General features: G+C 44.9%; 1 protein-coding gene across 15 annotated transcripts in view; it reads left to right on the top strand.

The window, feature by feature from the left end:
* Positions 1 to 2,984: 2,984 nt before the first annotated feature.
* Positions 2,985 to 18,961, top strand: part of scrib (scribble planar cell polarity protein) — a 90,450-nt gene continuing 74,473 nt past the window's right edge. For all 15 annotated transcript variants that reach the window (XM_072688070.1, XM_072688074.1, XM_072688084.1 and 12 more), the window contains exon 1: positions 2,985 to 4,335. In XM_072688070.1, the coding sequence (XP_072544171.1) occupies positions 4,177 to 4,335 (159 nt within the window). In that variant the 5' untranslated portion in view covers positions 2,985 to 4,176. The remainder of the gene's footprint in view (positions 4,336 to 18,961) is intronic.

The following is an 18,961-nucleotide window of genomic DNA, read 5'->3' as shown; positions in this document are numbered from 1 at the left end:
ATTCTGAAGTATTCTCATCACAATGTCATGCTCCCCTAATTGACCCCTGGTTTACATATTTATATTTTGCAAAGAATTAATTTCTTTTTGCTATAATCTCTAAACTAAGCTCAAATGTCTCGAGTGCTAGCAGATGATAAACATCAGGTTAACATCAAGGGAGCATCTATCATGAAAAACCTATCCACAATAAGCAATGGATAAAGTTCAGTTGTCTTCCACTTAACCATTGTAGTACAGTCAAATATCAGGACCTTAGAACTATCAGTGGATCTTAAACTGTCAAGTGTCAAAAGGAATGATCAGTATATGAATATCAGTCGGAAAACTACCTCAGACCAAGAGAAACCAAGACTCAAAATGGGAACCTATACTGTTCTGTTTGATACTGGTACAGATAATAAAAACAGCAGGAGAATAGTAGACAGCATTGGAATGAAACAGTAGGAACATGGCATCTCAATACATAGGAAAGGGAGGGAAAAAAAAAACAAAGGAATTAAGGGAATCATGGCAAACAGGCAAATTCACACAGTGGGAGAAACTGGTCCAGCAGGCAGGCAGGCAGCAGCACTCTGGTTGAATTTTCTAACTCTAGCTGCTGCTTTCTAAACTAGTTGGAGCTTATTTAATGCTTTGCATGAGCTTCAATACAGAAGACAAAGACAGTAGTCAAATCCTAAGGTTATGAATGTATGCACCAGCTTCTAGGCATCTTTTAGAGAGGGTATAAAGACTTAAAGAACCAACTGCTCAATTACAGTCTAACGTGTCCCAGATCCTGACATACATTGTTTGTTGTTATAAGATAACCAGTGTTACTCAACCACATCTACAGACTCATCAGGATATATAGGCATTTTTGTGTAGAGTATGGGGAGATTATCATCTGATTGCAAGCTGCCTTTGGTACAGATTAAAGCCAACTAGATGTTTATAATTTACTGTCAGATCTAAAGCCAAACTCTCATTAAGTAACAAAATAGTGGTTGAATATGGAATTTGCTTGCATAATACTACGGAAGTCCACAAACCTCTGTCCAGAAGAACGCAAGCCCTGGGCATTTCTGAACTTTGATCCCACCACACTGAGGTGCAGATGATCACTCAACAAGGAAGCTGATCACAGAAACAACTGTATTTCTTTGACGTCAGCAGAAGCAGCAGGAGCTGCCCTTGAAGGCGATACAGATGTAATCCATAAATCTGCTCTGTTCCTTTGCACAAAGGAATCCATTACTCAGAAAAGCTGACTGTTACCTAAGGTAAAACACTCAGTCACGAGACTAAATGGTAACAATAAAATAGTATATCTCAGCAATATATCGGGTACATCTGAGCAATGACCAAGTTGAATCTATCTATCAGCAAAGCGATGTAGCAAAAAAAAAACACCAAGCCATCCTATCACTCCCCAGTCCATCCATCCTTGTGCCTATCCAGATTATTGGACAGAGTGCCAGGCCATCACAGGGTATCACATGTAATCATCCACTCACAGCTAGATGTAGTTTAGCTCAGACAACTCATCTATGAAGTAGGATGAAACACACAGAGCACAGTCACAGGGAGAACCCACCAAGCCTCTCACACACTCCTCGAACCCACAACCCCAGGCCCCTGAAGATGTGCTGCACATCTACTACCGGCTGCGCCTCAGTGCCGCCCTTCATACGGTCCATATATGGAAAATAAACCGCAACAATGACCAGGTTTCAATTCATTGCCTTTGTGACGTGACAAAAACCAATGCATTTTCTATATAATGTGTTTGCCCGCCGTCAGGCCTGCAGGGTTAGGCCAAACGTAATAAGAGTCACAAAGCAGCTTTACAGAGATCCGGGTCCGAGCCTCTTTTGAGCAAGCCAGTGGCAAGAGTGACAAGGAAAAACCCTCAGATCAAGAGGATCAAACCTTGAGAGGAACCAAGACTCAACAGGGGAACCTGTCGTCTTCTGGTCGACACCTGATGGCAAAATACAAACAAAACAGGAATGAAAAAAACATTTCACATAAAATGAATCCATAAAAGATTGTGATAAAAGTGAAAATGATAAAGTCCATGCAGATAAACAGTCACAAGCATAGTCATGCTGTGAGGTGAGGATAAATCATGAAGAGTGTAGGTCAGCCCGGACTGCTTTCTGATTAAGGAATAAGACAGGGCAGCCTATTCAACGCAGTCCCAAAACATAACCTGTTTATTTCATATTTAGTAAAATTATATGGCACAAATATCATACATGCACCTCAGGACAGCAGCAACACCAGACAATGCAAGAGAAGGACCTGTAGGTGTAGCGACACGTTCAACCAGCAGGAGGCGCGCGTGCACAATAAACGGTCCACGACGGCATAAAGCGTCCTGAAGTTACAGTCAAAACTTTCTACTTGTTTCTTTATTTATTTATTATTTTTATTCCCTTGTTTTTTTGCTCCTCATCATCTAATTATGATATTAAAATTTCTTTTTAAAATTGTGTTAACCGCCAATTTTAATAAAAATCCAAATCCGCTCAAATCTACTCAGTTCATAGAGACAAGCCTTTCTCCTACTTTAGTATCCATTAATTTGTGAAGATTAATAAGCCGCTATTTTCACGTAAATATGTGATCGAAATTGCAATAATTAATATTTTATATAATATTCAGGTGTTAAAATTATGATACTATACTATACTGTGCTGTTCGCGACGTTGTGAGAATATCTGAAAATAGTCATTTTTATAATAATATCGATTTTTTATATATATATTTTTTTTATATAGCTAGCTTTCAGTAACCGCTCGGCCCGCTGCGGCTCGTCCTCCTCGCTCCTAGGTGTCCTCATCTGGAGAAACACCGAGCCGAGGGAAAAACAACGGCGCTGGGCGAGAGAGAAAGAAGGAGCGGTAGAGAGACACACACACTCAACACAAAGGGAGGGGGAGAGAGAGAGAAAGCGAGAGAGGAGGAGGAGGTGGTGGTGAGGTGGTGGTGGTGGTAGTAGTAGTAGTGGGGGAGGCGTAGTCGGGGCTTCGACGTGCTCACAAAGATGAGGCGGAGTTGTGGTCGGTTTCGGTAGAAGCGGCGCTCCTCTCCTCTCCTCTCCTCTCCGGCACCTGGAGACTCGGCGTGAAAACAAAAACACAGACTGCCGGAGGAGCCTCGCCGCAGCAGCCGGAGACGCAGTGCTCGCTAGTCGGCGGACCTTGAGCCATATGAGTAACGACAACACGGACGCCTTCGTCCCGGATTGCTCGCCTCGCCTAGGTCTCCTCTCGCACTGCGGGCTGCCTGCGCTGCCCTACGGTTGAGAGCCCGGCGCTGGACCGACCGACCGACCGACCGACCCACCGGACCGGACGGGACGGGACTCACTCGCTCAGACCGTTAACGAGACTTTCACACACACACACGGCGTTTCACTCCCGTTTTACACAAACCCAGACTTTCTGGTTGTTTTATTGCTAGTTTTAGACGCTCTTTTATTTCTTGGCCAGTTCAGGTAGCGAACCGGAGCCGCGCTAGCCGGGATGCTAATCGGTTAGCTATCCTAGCTCACTGGCGTTGTTTTCAAACGCGCCTCTAAACGCACTTAGCTCGAGCGTTAGCCAGCTAGCTAACCGAGCCTCGGCTGCTTGGAGGGCTGCAGCATGTAGGGAGGCGTTGTATGTGGACACGGAAGAAACTCTGAGGTTCAGGTGTTGTAAGAATACCGGGGTTGTTAGTGACCAGAAGCAGAGAGAGAGAGAGAGAGAGAGGCGGCTTTTATTGGCGGTATAATCGCCTTTAGTTAGCCCGCTAACCGCGAGCTAGTCCGCTCTCCCAGCCCGCTCCAATGTGTAAGACAGGCAGCTAGTCTTTATTTACCCTCTGCTCGTGTTGGCGAACAGGGCTGTGTGTGACTGAGGGGGTCTCGGGTTAACTTCATTTCTGAGGGGGAGAGTCTGAACTCCACACGCTTCCCTCGCTCGACTGGACCGAAGTCGCCAGGAACAGGAGGAGCACTGGCGGGTCGCTCCTGGACGTGGATTCCTGTAGCCCTGTTATTCTTTACTGTTTTCTGGATAAAGCTTGAAGGATTTACCCGCTCCACCACTCCTCCTCCGTTCTCCATTTCCTCCGCCCGTCTTCTGCAGCCACTGTCTCTAATGCAGAGGGCCTGACCGTCGCCGGTATCCCCCCCCCCCGGCCATGCTGAAGTGTATCCCCCTGTGGCGGTGCAACCGCCACGTCGAGTCGGTGGACAAACGGCACTGCTCGCTGCACACCGTGCCCGATGAGATATACCGCTACAGCCGCAGCCTGGAGGAGTTACTGCTCGACGCCAACCAGCTGAGAGAACTGCCCAAGGTAGGACACGATGAACAGCGTCGAATCCGTGGTAGACTTAAGCATGTGGACCAGCTTAGTCCGGATTACCGTCGGGTGTAAAGGGCCCTGGTTACTGTTTTTGGGGTGTAGGGGAGGCCCTGGTTACTGTTTTGGGGGTGTAGGGGAGGCCCTGGTTACTGTTTTGGGGGTGTAGGGGAGGCCCTGGTTACCATTTGGGGTGTAGGGGAGGCCCTGGTTACCATTTGGGGTGTAGGGGAGGCCCTGGTTACCGTTTTGGGGGTGTAGGGGAGGCCCTGGTTACTGTTTTGGGGGTGTAGGGGAGGCCCTGGTTACTGTTTTGGGGGTGTAGGGGAGGCCCTGGTTACTGTTTTGGGGGTGTAGGGGAGGCCCTGGTTACTGTTTTTGGGGTGTAGGGGAGGCCCTGGTTACGTTTTTGGGGTGTAGGGGAGGCCCTGGTTACTGTTTTGTGGGGTGTAGGGGAGGCCCTGGTTACTGTTTTGTGGGGTGTAGAGAGTTACTGTTTTGTAAGGGGGCCCTGGTTACTGTTTTGTGGGGTGTAGGGGAGGCCCTGGTTACTGTTTTGTGAGGGGGCCCTGGTTACTGTCTGGGTTAATGTAAAGGATGCAGGCTCTGGTTACCGCTTGGGGTGTAGGAGATCATTACTTTTAGGGTGTAGGGAACCCAGGTTACTTTTGGGCCCCTGCTTACTGTTGGGGTGAAGGGGGCTTATGTTACTTTTGGGGTGTAGGCATCCCGGGTTACTGTTGGACCCCTGCTTACTGCTGGGGTGCAGGGGGCTCATGTTACTTTTGGGGTGTAAGGAGCCCGGGTTACTGTTGGACCCCTGCTTACTGCTGGGGTGCAGGGGGCTCATGTTACTTTTAGGGTGTAAAGGGGCTTTGTTATTGCTGTGGTGCAAGGGGTCTTGGTTACCTTTGTGTTGTGAGGGCCTTTGTTATTTTTGGGGTGTAAAGGGGGCCTTGTTACTTGTGTTGTATGGGGGTCCTGGTTGATGTTAAGATATGAACGGCTCATGATCTAAAACCAGGAGCTGTTTGTTGGAGAAGTCTGGGAGCAGTTATGATTTGAGTAAATCTTGTCATCTTGGTCTGATTTTGTTTTGCATGGCAGCGGCTCGCTTGGCAGAGCATTCCAGCTTTTGTTGTACAGCATGGATACGCACAGCACTAAAGATAGAAATGCCAACTAGTTGAAGCGCCATCTGTCCAAAAGTATCCGGACATAATTTTAGCTGTTTTGTTTATTGTAATTCACTGCACCCGTTGCTGACACAGGTGTGCAGTTGCACATGTAGAGCTCATACTATTGGCACATTGCCAATAGTAGAGGACAGATTAGAGCGGCTATGCAAGACCCGGCATTAGGTCGGCATGCCCAATGCCAAGCACCGGCCGGAGGCGTTGGGCTGTGGATCAGTGGAACTGCGTTCTCTGCAGTGATGGAGCTCCATCGAACAGAGTTGAAGCTGCCACTGCAGCAGGAAAGAGCAGATGTCTCCAAACATGTGGACAAAGTAAAAACATCCCACATCAAACATAATGTGTTTAAGACGGCAACAGGTTGTGCAGATCCAGGTAGAGAAATGTGAAGAACCCATGATTTTCTCATTTCTAAGGCGTTTTGCAGTCTGCTAAACCAGATGCTGGCCACTCTCGTTGGAGGACAGTCCAGTTTGCTATACGTCTGTGTAACTCGCACCTTTCTGCCATGCCTTTTTAATTTAGACTCCCTGTTGGGGAGTGTGAGCGTGTGAAAGGGAGATTCTGTTGTCTTGGCGTGTAGTCAGCTCTAGTAGTGTCAATACTACGTGCAGTAAGTCTTATCTGAGGCCTCTGCGTGTGCTGAACTTGCAGAGGTAAGTGGGAGGGGTGGCTGGCGAGTGCCGTGGCCTTCAGCAAGCGTTCACTGAAGCACACAAGTGCCAAATTAAACATAATACCCAGGCCTGCGTTCAGTATTCTAGCTGACTTTCAGGCGTGTCGCATGGTCAGTCTCGGGTGACTTTTTCAGGCTGCCTCTGTGTCCGGTCGCACTGGCAGAGGGCACAGACGCATACTAGCCTGTGTAGCTAACCGGGTCAGACAGAACAGCGCAAGAGCTGCCGACCATGATGTGGAGTCGCTGATGCAGCCAGACAGATCAGACCCTGAGCTCAGAGCTGTGTGTGTTTAGAGCGTGGACAGCTGGCATATGGATGCCCTTCAGCCTGCAGCAAAGGGAGAAATAGAGTGAGAAATTGGGCTCTGGTTGCAAGAAGACTGAAAGCGGCCACTGTGGGTTTGCGGGATCGATAGGATTTTTTATTGGTTTTTATGTGTTACATTAATCATTGGGCTTTTTTCTTTATCAGTTTTTTTGATTATTTATTCTGGTGTCTTGCTGGAAAGGCTGGATCTGAAGATGCAGTAGCCTGGTAGTTACGTCGGTTATGCTGTTATTGGAGTCACACAGCAATCTTAGGGTTAGGAATTTTGTTGGATAATGGGCGTTGTATCAATGACCAGGTGTGAGCAGTGTGGCTGTATATTACAGTTATCATAATACGTTACATCACAGCATGCTTTTCTGAGTGTGTAATCTCACACAGACGGTTTCGTCAGAGACATAGTCCTGTTTAGTTGGATTTAGAGTAGTGCAGTATGTACGAATGTCTTCAGCAGTCGTATTGGCGTTAGTTCGCCGTATCACCTCAACCAATCCACAGCCAAATGCTCTGTTCCTTAAAAGAGCGGGGATTGTCAAGTTGTACACAAAGCGGTGCCAGTGAGGAGGGCTGTCTGTAGTCCACACATACAGTACGTGCTCACTAATGTGCCGTGAATTTATCAAGTGAGTCAGCAACTCTGTTAAGACCGTCAGTGTGCAGATATCTATCGTATCTTTGTGGGACAGGCAGCTGTCAAAGTCAACAGCTGTGTGGCAGATATCTTTAACCCAGTATCGCTTTGGTGGGGTATACTTAAAAGGCTGAAATGTAACTCTGGGACCATTGGTTTAAAAGCGAAAGTGATAGTGAGATGCGGTGTCTTTCTTTTTGTCATGATTCAGATGAAAAATGAGCAAAAATGATATCACTTGTATGGGGTAATGAGCTTCAGTGAAGTGGGAATTCACCCTATTTTATATTTGAGATCATAATGTAATTTCGTGGCTCCTTAGAACCGCCCCTCCCCACTACTTCCATGGAACTCCATTCAATGGCAGGAAACATATTACTAACTTTGTTCACACACACCTCGACACTGAGACACTTTGTTGACACTGTTGATCATTAAAGATGCTGCAGGGGCCTAAAATGTGCAGTTATGGTAACTACCTTCGCACGCTGAAATCATGAAGTCACACAACCGTACTCCTTCGCTGTGTCGGAGGTAGTCATTTCCAGCCTTTTGTAGTTGTTGTCGAGTTAAGATGGGTCACAGAGAAGCGAGTTTCGAGCAAAGTTCAGAATTTTAGTAAACTCTAAGTAGGTCCCGTTTTCTCCCAATGTGGTGCTGCCAATTAACCCACCTGTTCGTAGCTCCCACTAGCACCAGCAATTCTCCAGACACTACACAGCATTAACACCCACCACTGCCTTTATTTATTTATTTATTTATTTATTTATTTATTTATTAACTACTGCCGATATGCTCAAGGGGAAAGCGCCATGTCCCAAGCTAATGCCTTCTACCCCAGCAAACAGACTCCTGTACCGGCCAACAACGTTTAGGAGGGATGAGGGGAGAGAGAGAGCGCCATGTACTACCCATCTGGAGAGAGCTCGGCCATTAGTTGTAGCAGTAGTTGAGAACTGTGGTATGATTTGTATTAATCAAAGCGATCACTGGTAAAGGAAAAGGAAAACCAAAACTGTTCTTTGTGGTCTTCTTACGGTTTGATGCGTCTACAAAACCCCCCCTAACCAAGATATTGTGATACATCTGCTCTAAGAGTTCCCTCAGTGTCACCCGGCACTAAACACCACCTAATTAGTAGCCTGCATTGGTCCCTGGTGGTGCACGACCACAAGCCCCTGCTCTGGTCCGAAACCCACTGTAGCTCTTCTGTCCTGAGAGTGCCATATGGTCAGTCTCAGTATGTGGTCACTCTGCCATGTGGTGCAAGAGATGGTGTAAGCTCCTTGCTTAGGCCCCCCCCAACCCCCCCCCCCCCCCCCCCCCCCCGTTAACTGTTATTCGTGAGTGATTGCCTGAGGTAGTGTTTGTGGCCTACGTCAGCAAAGCCTCTCAAATGGCATGTCCTGCATGTTCAGGGATTTGTGCACTTATGCTGATTTCGTTTGATTGCCCTGATGCAGAATCCTGCACTGTTAATGATCATGTGCCTTTGGCACCTCTTGAGATTGAATGCTGTTGCCTTTTTTTAGTGTCAGGTAAGGTCAGGCTTCCTTCCTGCTACAAGGACAATCCAGAACGATGATTTTTTTCACTTTTTGACTTAATGCGAATCTGGCAGGTTTTGTTTATGTGAAAACTTCATGATAAATGGATCAACAGAAATGATCCAGAAGGATTGGGAATAAGATCTTTTTACTTAGGCTTCCATTGAAAGTTAGTAAGGCATTTACCTTTGGACATATTTTTTAGTTTTTTATGCAACAGTGATAAGTGTATTTTGATTCTCTTGATTCCTATTCCTATTCTAATTAGAGGAAGGTGTTGAAATCAATGTCTTTGCGAACTGACCAATCAGTACAGAGGTAACAGATGGAAAGTGTGATGACAAAAGGCCTGTAGAGCTGTGAAATGTCATTGATTATGGCATAGCTAGAGTATATCGTTGTGGCAAGTCATTTTGGATCATTTCTATTGGTTCATGCATCATGAAATGTTCACACAATGTAAAGAACTGCTCCGTGGTTAGGCTAACTGGGAGGGTGAATTGACTTTTGTGTCTGCATGTGTGTAAATGGCAAAGGCGGAGAAAAAAAAAGGTTGGCAGGTTGCGTCAGTCAGGAGCAGATGGAGGTTTATTTGCTTGGGCTGTGTCTTACGAAGTTCACCCTAGGGCTCTGTGCCCCCACCTGGCCAGCTTATGTCCATCAAGCCCTTAACTACAATGCAAATGGCATTTCCAAATGAAAAATGCTGAAGGAACTGCAGTTTGTCTATGATATCCAGTTGTGATGTTGGTATTGTTGAATACTGAATTACCAACAGGTCTGTCTGGTTCAGATTCAGCAGCCCCCCCCTTCCCCCTTCTCTTGTGCAGGAGTAGTAGGAGGAGGGCCTTGTAATTGCCCTGCAGAGGAGTAATTTACACGGGAAAATGTGTGGCAGTGCTAAATGGCTTTATTACTGGAAGCTGCAGTTGCTGCCACTTCTCAGGCTGTGTGTGTGTGTTGCGCCAGACAGCTGAAGAGGAATTCCCCATCACACCCTCCTGTTCTCAATCAGTGTGAAGCATTGAGTCCGTCTTCTCATTATGCAATCCCCTAATCCGCACCATTCCTTAACATGTCCTTTGTGTGGCAGCTAAGCGCCCGCTGTACACAGCGAATGCCTCACGCCAGCGCCAGGGACAAGACAGAGGCCTAACTGGATTAACCTCGCACTCTCCGAGCCACTCGCAAACCAAAAAAGCTCTAGTAAATGTAAGTCAGCTCAGGTTAATCATTTACATACTAGCACTCGCATACAGCAGGTAGGACACCATGTTTTCGGCTGTGTTACCTTCAGCAAAGGAGAAAACAGCTCTTCAGCTCTGACAGTCAAGCCAGATCTTGTGACCGCTTACATAGTGGGCTGTTTCAGCTAATCGGTCATCCCTCCACCTCCCTATTGCACGTATTAAACATCAGGCCTATTTGTTAAGGCCTTGTTTGCATTGTGAACGCCTCGGTCAGTCATGACTCACATCAGTGCTTTGAAAAAAGCAGAAACTTTCTTGGTGCAGCTAAAAATCAGTTTACAAATGAGCTGAGTGCTACTTGTCTTTTGGCTTTTTGAGTCTGTGTCCGTGGCGTGTCAAAAGGAGTGTAAATTTGTTATGAGGCTCATACATTATTTTATTCTATATATAGTGGCTACTAAACAGTTGTGTGCCCCTATATTGTATCATAAAGGTATATGTAGGGGTGTAATAGTACATAAAAGTCACAGTTTAGTTTGGACATCAAGTTTTGTAAGTTTAGTAAAATTATTTATTTAGTAAAAGTTTTTATTTTTTGGCAGGGCACCATATACAAATGTCTCCCTAAAATGAGCAATTTCATGACTAAAAATCTCATAACAGATGGAAATGGACTGCAAAACAAACTTTGCGAACTGTTTATTTAGATCCGTTTATACATATGGCATCTTTTACCCACTTTGAACTGGATGTTATTAACTGTACAAGGTGTACAGTACAAGGGCAGTGGGGGCTCAGCAGTTAGAGCGTCAGGCTATCAATAACAGGGTTGTGGGTTCGATTCCCGGGCTCGGCAAGCTGCCACTGTTGGGCCCTTGAGCAAGGCCCTTTACCCTCTCTGCTCCCCGGGCGCTGGAGTTGGCTGCCCACCGCTCTGGGTGTGTGTGTACTCACTGCCCCTAGTTCACTAGTGTGTGTGTGTGTGTGTGTGTGTGTGTGTGTGTGTGTGTGTGTGTGTTCACTACCACAGATGGGTTAAATGTGGATGACACATTTCGCTGCACCTTTACCTTTTAGGTAGTGTCTAGCATTTAGAATTTGCTCCTTTGCCGAAAGCCTGGCTGACTATCTCTGGAGAAAATCACATGTGATCTGCTGTGGCTTCCTATGGTCTTGATCTGGCTTTTTTTATATTGTAGTACACTCAAAATGCTGTCCGGATTTGAAAGGTGTTCAAAGTCATGAAGGGAATGTGTGCGGCAACGTAGTGCAGACGCTGGTGTACGTGCAGCTATTATAAACAGTGGGTTCGAATTTTTGGGCGTGGCAGAGTGAATGGTCTTACATCACATCACAAATAAAAAAATAAAAAATAAAAATAATTTAACCTACCATCCTCTTTGCTCCCCTGCTTGTCTTTATTTCACTTGTTGAAGTTGTCGTTCCAAATTAAAAGCCCTCTGCCCAGATTTGTAACTACGATTTCTTGACTTTCCATAAAATTAAACTGCACCCCCTGGTCGTCACAATTGTCCTCCAAACTGAAGAGCATCTTGTATGATAAAAGCATGCAGTTAATAGATAAAAAAAGGAGGAGCGTTTCAGCCTCAGCTTGGGTTCTGTTTGAACAATCAAAGCTTAAACCCAGTCCTTCAAAAAATACCCTTGCTGATTTGAAAGAAGCAGGTGGGTCTTCTAGCTCATGTGTGTCCTCTGCACTCCCAGTAGTCAGACTTGAGGTGGGCTCAGCTTGGCACCGTTAATGTTTAAGATTTCTGGGTGCAACTCAAGTTTTTCTGTGTTCTAGTTACGGCTGCATGCACCGAACCATAGTGCCTGTACCATGATTGTTCGGATGGAGTGCAAGTACTGCTCCATCCCTAGCCTCGTGTAATAGTCTTAGGTTGACGCAGGATATGACACAATTTCCTTTTGTAAGGCAACAATGAAATTTGCTGTGATTTCGAATGTTCCTGTTCTGCAACACAATTCCTCTCACTCATATGCTATGATCATTACATTCAGTTTATACACTGATCAGCCATAACAATAAAACCACCTCCTCCTTGTTTCTACACACATTGTCCATTTTGTCAGCTTGCCATATAGGAGCACTCCATCTGTTTCTCTGCATACTTGGTTAGCCTCCTTTCACCCTGTTCTTCAGTGGTCTGGATATTTCTGGTTGGTGGATCGTTCTCAGTCCAGCATTGACTCCAGCACTGCTGATCAACTTGTACCAGCCCCACACACACACTACTAACAAACCACCACCATGTCAGTGTCACTGCAGTGCTGAGAATGACCCACCACCACCACCACCACTCATATAATACCTGCTCTGTGGTGGTCAGTCCTGTATGGTCCTAAATATTTAAGAACAGGGTGAAAGGAGATTAAGGGGTATGCAGGGAAATAGATTGACTACAGCCTGTAATTATAGAACTACAGTGCTCCTATATGGTCAGTAGAGCTGATTGAATGGACGGTAAGTGTAGAAACAAGGTGGGGGGGTTATCGGTGTATACCTCAGCACATTTGATTTTTCAGTTTCATTTTGTTTGGGGTGATTGGACTGTTAGTTTGATGCTATTTCTAGTGGTATGGTGGATGATTCATGTCTGATTCAGTTGTTACCGTATTTGCTAAGATCTTGTCATTTCTTCCCCTGGATGTCTATTAACATGTGATCATAAGATTTAAATATACTAATGCCCAGCGTCCATTTACTTTTCTTAAAGTAATCGTCCTTTATGCAGAACAAGTTTGAGGTGAGCAGCACCTTCCCATCATGTGTTCTACCTGTGCAATTCCAGTTGTTCCTACTGTCAGGAGACCCTAGGAGTCCAGAAACACAGAGGTTCTTACATCTCACAAGTTGCAGTTTTTAATCAGACATGGCTTATTTTGCTTACAGACTCCGCATGGACCTACTAATTAACCTGTTTAAATGTCGTATCGGCAGCCTCGTTTTCAGTGGTCACTTCAGTTTTTATAATGGTTTTGTCCAGGGCTGCTCTTCTGCGGCGTAATGCTTGCACCTGTATGTGACAGTGAAAGGAAATGGGACATCTAAGCTCATATAAGCCATATTTCACCCAGATTTGTTGAGTAGCAAACATCACGTCCTCCTAGCTGAGCCCCACACCCTACTTCCAAACATCCTGTCTTTGTGTCCTGTGCCCTGGACCAGATTAAGGCTTCATTCATCTGTGAAAACATGGTTAAATGCATCCCACACAAACATTTATGTGCACACACGCTCTCATATATATACACACACACACACACACCCACACACACACCCTGCCTTGTTGTGTGCGTGTCATGCTTTTCCTCTGAGGTCTCCACTTCAGGGCTCTGTGGTCGCCTTTACGCATTTAGGCTTGGAAACAGTGCATCACATTCTGCATTTTACCTGCTTGTGTCTTCTGGTCACTGTGAAAGCAGAAGTTGCTGTGGTCTTGTCATTTCTTCCCTTGATGAAATGGAAGCGCCAAGTCCTATTAGTCCTGTTGCCTCTGATGCAGTATAGGCAGGTGGAGCCTGTTGTCTATAAGTTATCAGCTTTTGATGAGCCCTGTCCTCAGCTAAATGCTCAAACAATTCAATGACCTACATAAAGGTTAAAGGAAGCAGCATTAAAGTTAAAGGTCTATGACTCTGCACCACCAAATCTCGCCTTTAAGCATTTTATTGGAGAGTAGAGCACACTTTCCACAGGATTGCACAGCTACTATTGAGGTCAGTTGAGAGGTTTGCTCTTTATGAGGTTGGACAGTACTGTAAGTCGAATTAATCAAGTGTCTGATGTCTAAATTGCTATGTGACTAGCAGTGAAAGCAGCTATACATTATCTTAATTCTAGTGATTAATTAGCATTGTATTTAAAGCTGTTTGCTAATTATGCTGGAGCCAAAGGGAGAAGAGAAGGAGCTATGTTTTCCTGACCCCCGACATGTAATGCCACATTACACATTGTGCTAAATAACCAGTTGCCTCATACTTTTGATTTAGCACCAGAGCTGGGCAATATGATGATATATTTTTTTTTATCGTATTGTGATACATTTAGTTCATCATGTTCAATCATGATACACAGTAGGCTCTTTTCTAAGCATATCGAGGGTACTGTTAGTGCTTAAGGAACACTGACCAACTGCACATTTTATTACAAACAGTGTACTTACACTGGTTTAATTAGAAGAAGTGCAGCAGATGTTGAGAATCAATATTCAGTGCGAGAGAATATCTGATTAATAGTTGTTAGGAATCTGTCGCTACTGATGTATTGTGGTAAATATCTTGTATTGTGAAAAATGTGTTTTAAATATTGATATAGTATTTTTTGCGTATTGTCTAGCCCTATTTAGCACGTTAATTTAAGTTATTAAAGAGGCAATTGTCTATTTCTTTATTTATTTACTTTTTGAGAATTTAAAATGACGCAGTAAATACATTGGTCATTGTACAGTTTGGCTGTAAAGACAATGGAAATTGGCCACAATCGTCACATGACCAGCGCGCCCCTAGTAAAGGAGTTTCAGAAACCACGGGAACCACATCGCACCGTATTGGTTATTTGCCTTATATAAGCCTTTACAGCATGTATGAATTACCTGCAAATTATGCCATCATAAACTCAATTCAACAAATCTCAAATCCTCACATACCTTGAATATTAGTCCGACCGAACGTTTGATTTAATTGAATAAGAATTAAATAAGATGTATCCAGTGCTCCTGCAGTAGACTTCCTGATACGTTATTGTCCATTTCAAATCAGGTCATCGCAAAGTGAGTTTGCCCATCAGTGTGGTCTGTAGCTCCATTAACCGTCCTTAAGTTTTCAAAGCATATGAAACCATAAACTCCAGAATCATCACATACCTTGAAACGCTATTCAGATCAAACTTGGAGCAGCTTTGCAGAACATCAGGACACCTGACCTCATTTTTTCCAGACATGTGGATTTTCTATTATTGTTCAATGTGGATCATACGACATACGTTTCACTGTGGCGCAAGGAAGCACTTCCAGTAAAAATGGCCTATCCTGAGCCAAAGTGCAAGACGTAGGCCTGTATATATTTTCCCCCCGGGACCCTCAAGTCATGGAACAGTGAGCCAGGATGGGATGGAATCTCTGTCTGTGATAGATCATGGCTTTTAGTTGAGCCCTTGACCCAACGTTTGAAAGTCTTCCTGGATCTTGCAGAATTTCACCAACAAAGGAAATGTTAAACTGTGGCCAGAACTGAACAATACTGTTACTTGTTAAATCTAGGCCTGGTAATTATTAATGGAGTTAGCAAGGTTACAGGCTCCAGTGATGGTGAAACTCCTCTACCTTCATTTAATGTATTCATCAGGCTTCTACGGGAAGCTTGATTCTAGGGGTTTAATGTGCGAAACACTGGGGAGGCCTTTTCTTTGACTGTGAGGCACAGTCAGGACAGTTTTGCTTGTGTTTGAGAGAGAACCTGTCAGCCATGTTGTATCACACCTGTCCATGCCAAAACCAAAGTGCCTTAACATGAGTGAGTTGCCAAGCAGGTGTTATTAATAACTGGATTCTGGAAGACTGTGAAGGTGTGGCTATCTTGGCTTTGTTGCTAACAAGTGAATATAATAAGTGAATGAATATTTGATATATGACATATGTTGCCAAATGGTCCATTGAGAACAGTCCTTCCGTGTGGTGGACGGTCAGTCCTTGTCAGCATTCACTTTGGCTGCTGGATCCTCGCTGGATCCATCCTATTGGATCCTCTTCATTTCGGTGGAAGTTTTGGGGGTTGAAGTTCATTTAAGTTCATTTAAGGCTAATTGTGTAGTTGTGGTATTTTTGAGTGTGAGGTAGTGCGGGAGTCGTTAGTGGGAGGGCTTCCCTCTGCAGAACTGGGCCAGCAATCCCCATAAATCACATCTGCCATTGTGTGCTCTGCGGTAAACCTACACTCATTCCCCTCATCCCTCTTTTGCTCTCACTCTCCGCTCCCAGAGGAGCACTGGGCCAGCCTGCAGAAGACGGTTTAGATCGGTCCTTTCTGCCCCTCTGTTTTTTGATCTGTTGGTTGATCTTTTTTTGTCCCTTTACTTTTGAACAGGTTCTCTCTTGAGAGTACAGCTCTCTTAAAAATGGGGCAGAAGTGTTTTAATTCTTTAACAAAATGTCGGTCAGTTAAGCTGAAGCCTCTTGTATCTGCACAGACGTTTAACCTCAGCCCGGTTACGCTCGCTATACGTTAGGTTCTAGGAGCTTCAGATGAAGAACGGGATAGACTAGCCAAACAAGCACATGAGCGGGAGGGCAGTGACCTCATGGAGGGATTCAAGGTGTGTGCTAAGGTCATGGTAAAGCTTTGGCCTCCAGTACACTGGATTTCTCTTTAACCCCTCAAACTCCATGAGGGATGTGCTAAAAGTACTGTGCACAGTCCAGTGCAAATGTTGAGGCCCATAAGCATTTTTTATTTAAAACCTCTTACCTTGGCTATAGGTGGTGTGTAATTGTTAAAACTCAGTATAACATTAGAATAGATATACATACACACACAGTAAAAAGTCACATGGTTATTTTATTTTGGAAATGGTGTTTGATTGAGGAATGCAGTTGGGTTCAGGATTTCTCCCGAGGGCTTGCCACCAACACACATCAAATTCCAACACCAGCATGAACACGTTTTAAATGAGCGCAGATATTGACATTATTTCACCACACCCACCTGCAAGAGTTTGTTTAACCGATTTTGCCAGAATTTCTGCTTTATGGTCACATCGTATTCAAAGGGAATGCAGTCTGGCGGAGACCACTGCTGTGGACACTGATCATGAAGCGGCTCGCTATGCTAACCCAACATTCCAACAGGCTTCAATTGAATGTTCTGTAGAGCAGAGCTAACTGGCTTTCCAACACAACTCTAAAGAAACACTGGAGTGTTGAGAGGACCATATAACTATCCACTGTCTTTCCAAAAAAAACAAAAAAAAAGGACTATGGTTGAAGGTGTCAAATTTAAACATCCACACACATGTCGTACCATTTTGTGGCGGATAAAAAAAGGGTGTTATGAAGCTCCGGTGAAACCGATGCATCAGGTGCTTGTGAGGCTGTCAGACAAGACGTTAGCCTCAGAACAGCCAGCCTCACCTGGCGCGCCCAAGAATTCCTGGAGCTTCATAACCAAGCCATTTCTCAGGTTAAGGACGTTCTTGAGTGTTGTGGAGCACCAGTAACTACCTTAAAGTAAAATTCTCCTCTTCCTTATTGTATTTGGCTTCATCTTAATGGTAGCACCCTCTACCTAAACACACTATACTACTTACTGTATGTTCATTATGGCAGTGGTTGTAATCTATATCAAACAGACCCAGTTGGCTCTGTAACCAGTAACCAGGCATTCAGCTTTTGAGCTCTTTTTTGTGGGTTGTGACAACTTGTGAGGTTGAGGACTCTATTTAACTAGCTGGTGACATGGCTTTTTCTATTTTTCTGAGCTGACTCTCGCATCCTGCCCGCTGGACCCCCCCACCTTCTCTTAGGGAGTCAAGTTCCAGTGGAGGATTAACCCAGGACCCACTTCTTCTGAACAGGGAGTTCTAACTCTAGTAAAATGGTCACAAACAAACACAGAAGCTTCGAGTTGCTATTCTTAGCATTGCTTTTGAGCGTTGGACTACTTTCAAAGAAAGAGGAACATGCCTACATTCATCACGTCCACAAGTGACACCCAGACATTTTGCATGAACACCAGGCAGTTGAGCGGGTCACCTGTGTTTATAGGTAAATATGGGAGGCAGCAGTTGACTTCCCCTGCAGCACAGCGTCTTTACTACAGAAACCCACCGTCACTCTTTAAAATAATGGTTGTTTGCGTGCGGTCATGACGTAACCACAAATGGTTCCATAAAAGAACCATGAGGAAGTGTAATGAGCTTTTGAATTGCTAAAAAAGGTTCTTAAGACCTTTTTAATAGGTTCTTCACTGTTACGTAACTGTTACCAAGCCATAGAACAGTGGTTTCCAACGCTGGTCATGGAAGACGCCCCGTCTTGCACCTTCATCTTCAGCTCACCAAGGCCCAGGACCACTGTCATAGAAGAACCACTTGTAGTAAAGATGTGGGAGTGTGAATCTGTAAAGAACCTTTTCAGCTTCTGCAGTTCCTTCACTTCAAGCGCCTTGATTTTTAAGAGTTCTCCCATCCGTAGCTAATGGTGGACTGTGGCATCTTCACTCTTGACCTTTTCCATCCTCCTGTACACAAACTTGGATGTATGAGGTTGTGTGTTTACATGGGCATGATGTGGACTTGAACCACAGACCACCTTAATTGGTGGTTTCTATTGGTCCATTCATCAGGAAAGTTTGACGGCATGTAAAGGAAAGCCTCATTCATGCTCTATCAAAAGGTCTAAAAGGGCAAAACCAGATACCAGATGTGACCGTGTGACCGTACCCAACAACCATGACATATCCATATTTAACATTTGTGGCGTTCTCACAGAGCTAAGCTCAAATAAGCAGTGACCTTGTCTTCATTACTCGTCTGACCAATATAATCTCCCAGAAAATGGGGCGTCGTCAACAGCTTTGGTTGTAAAGTGTCTAAATTGGCCCAAAAAGGGGACACACAGTTGATCTAACGGGTCAAACTTGTCCTAGTGTTTATGTAAACTGGTGGGTAAACAAAAAGCAAAGCAGGCTGAAGCAGTGATTGGCCAGTTGCGGTGCCTTAAACTTGACACCTATGTGTTTGGTTGTTCTCGTCCTGTGTAGGCTCATCTTTTTGTATCTGGCCTGTTGTCTGCTTTTGGTCTTAATCTGCAGGTGTATGGCGAGGTAAACAGGCCTGAGCACAGATGGCCCTGGCTGAATAATTAAAACTCGGCCTGACTGGGTTCCTTCCCAGGGGCTCATAATACCATGGCAGGTGTCACTGCTGATGCCTTGCTGCTGCTCTGCTGCCCTGTGTGTGTGTGTGTGTGTGTGTTTGTGTCCATGACAAAACAGTTCCCTCTGTATCTCATGGGACAGAAATGAAAAC

Source organism: Salminus brasiliensis, chromosome 9 (assembly GCF_030463535.1).
Source record: "Salminus brasiliensis chromosome 9, fSalBra1.hap2, whole genome shotgun sequence".
NCBI classification, from domain to species: domain Eukaryota; kingdom Metazoa; phylum Chordata; class Actinopteri; order Characiformes; family Bryconidae; genus Salminus; species Salminus brasiliensis.
The sequence above is the reverse complement of the archived record's forward strand: the minus strand, read 5'-3'. Positions and strand labels throughout refer to the sequence as shown.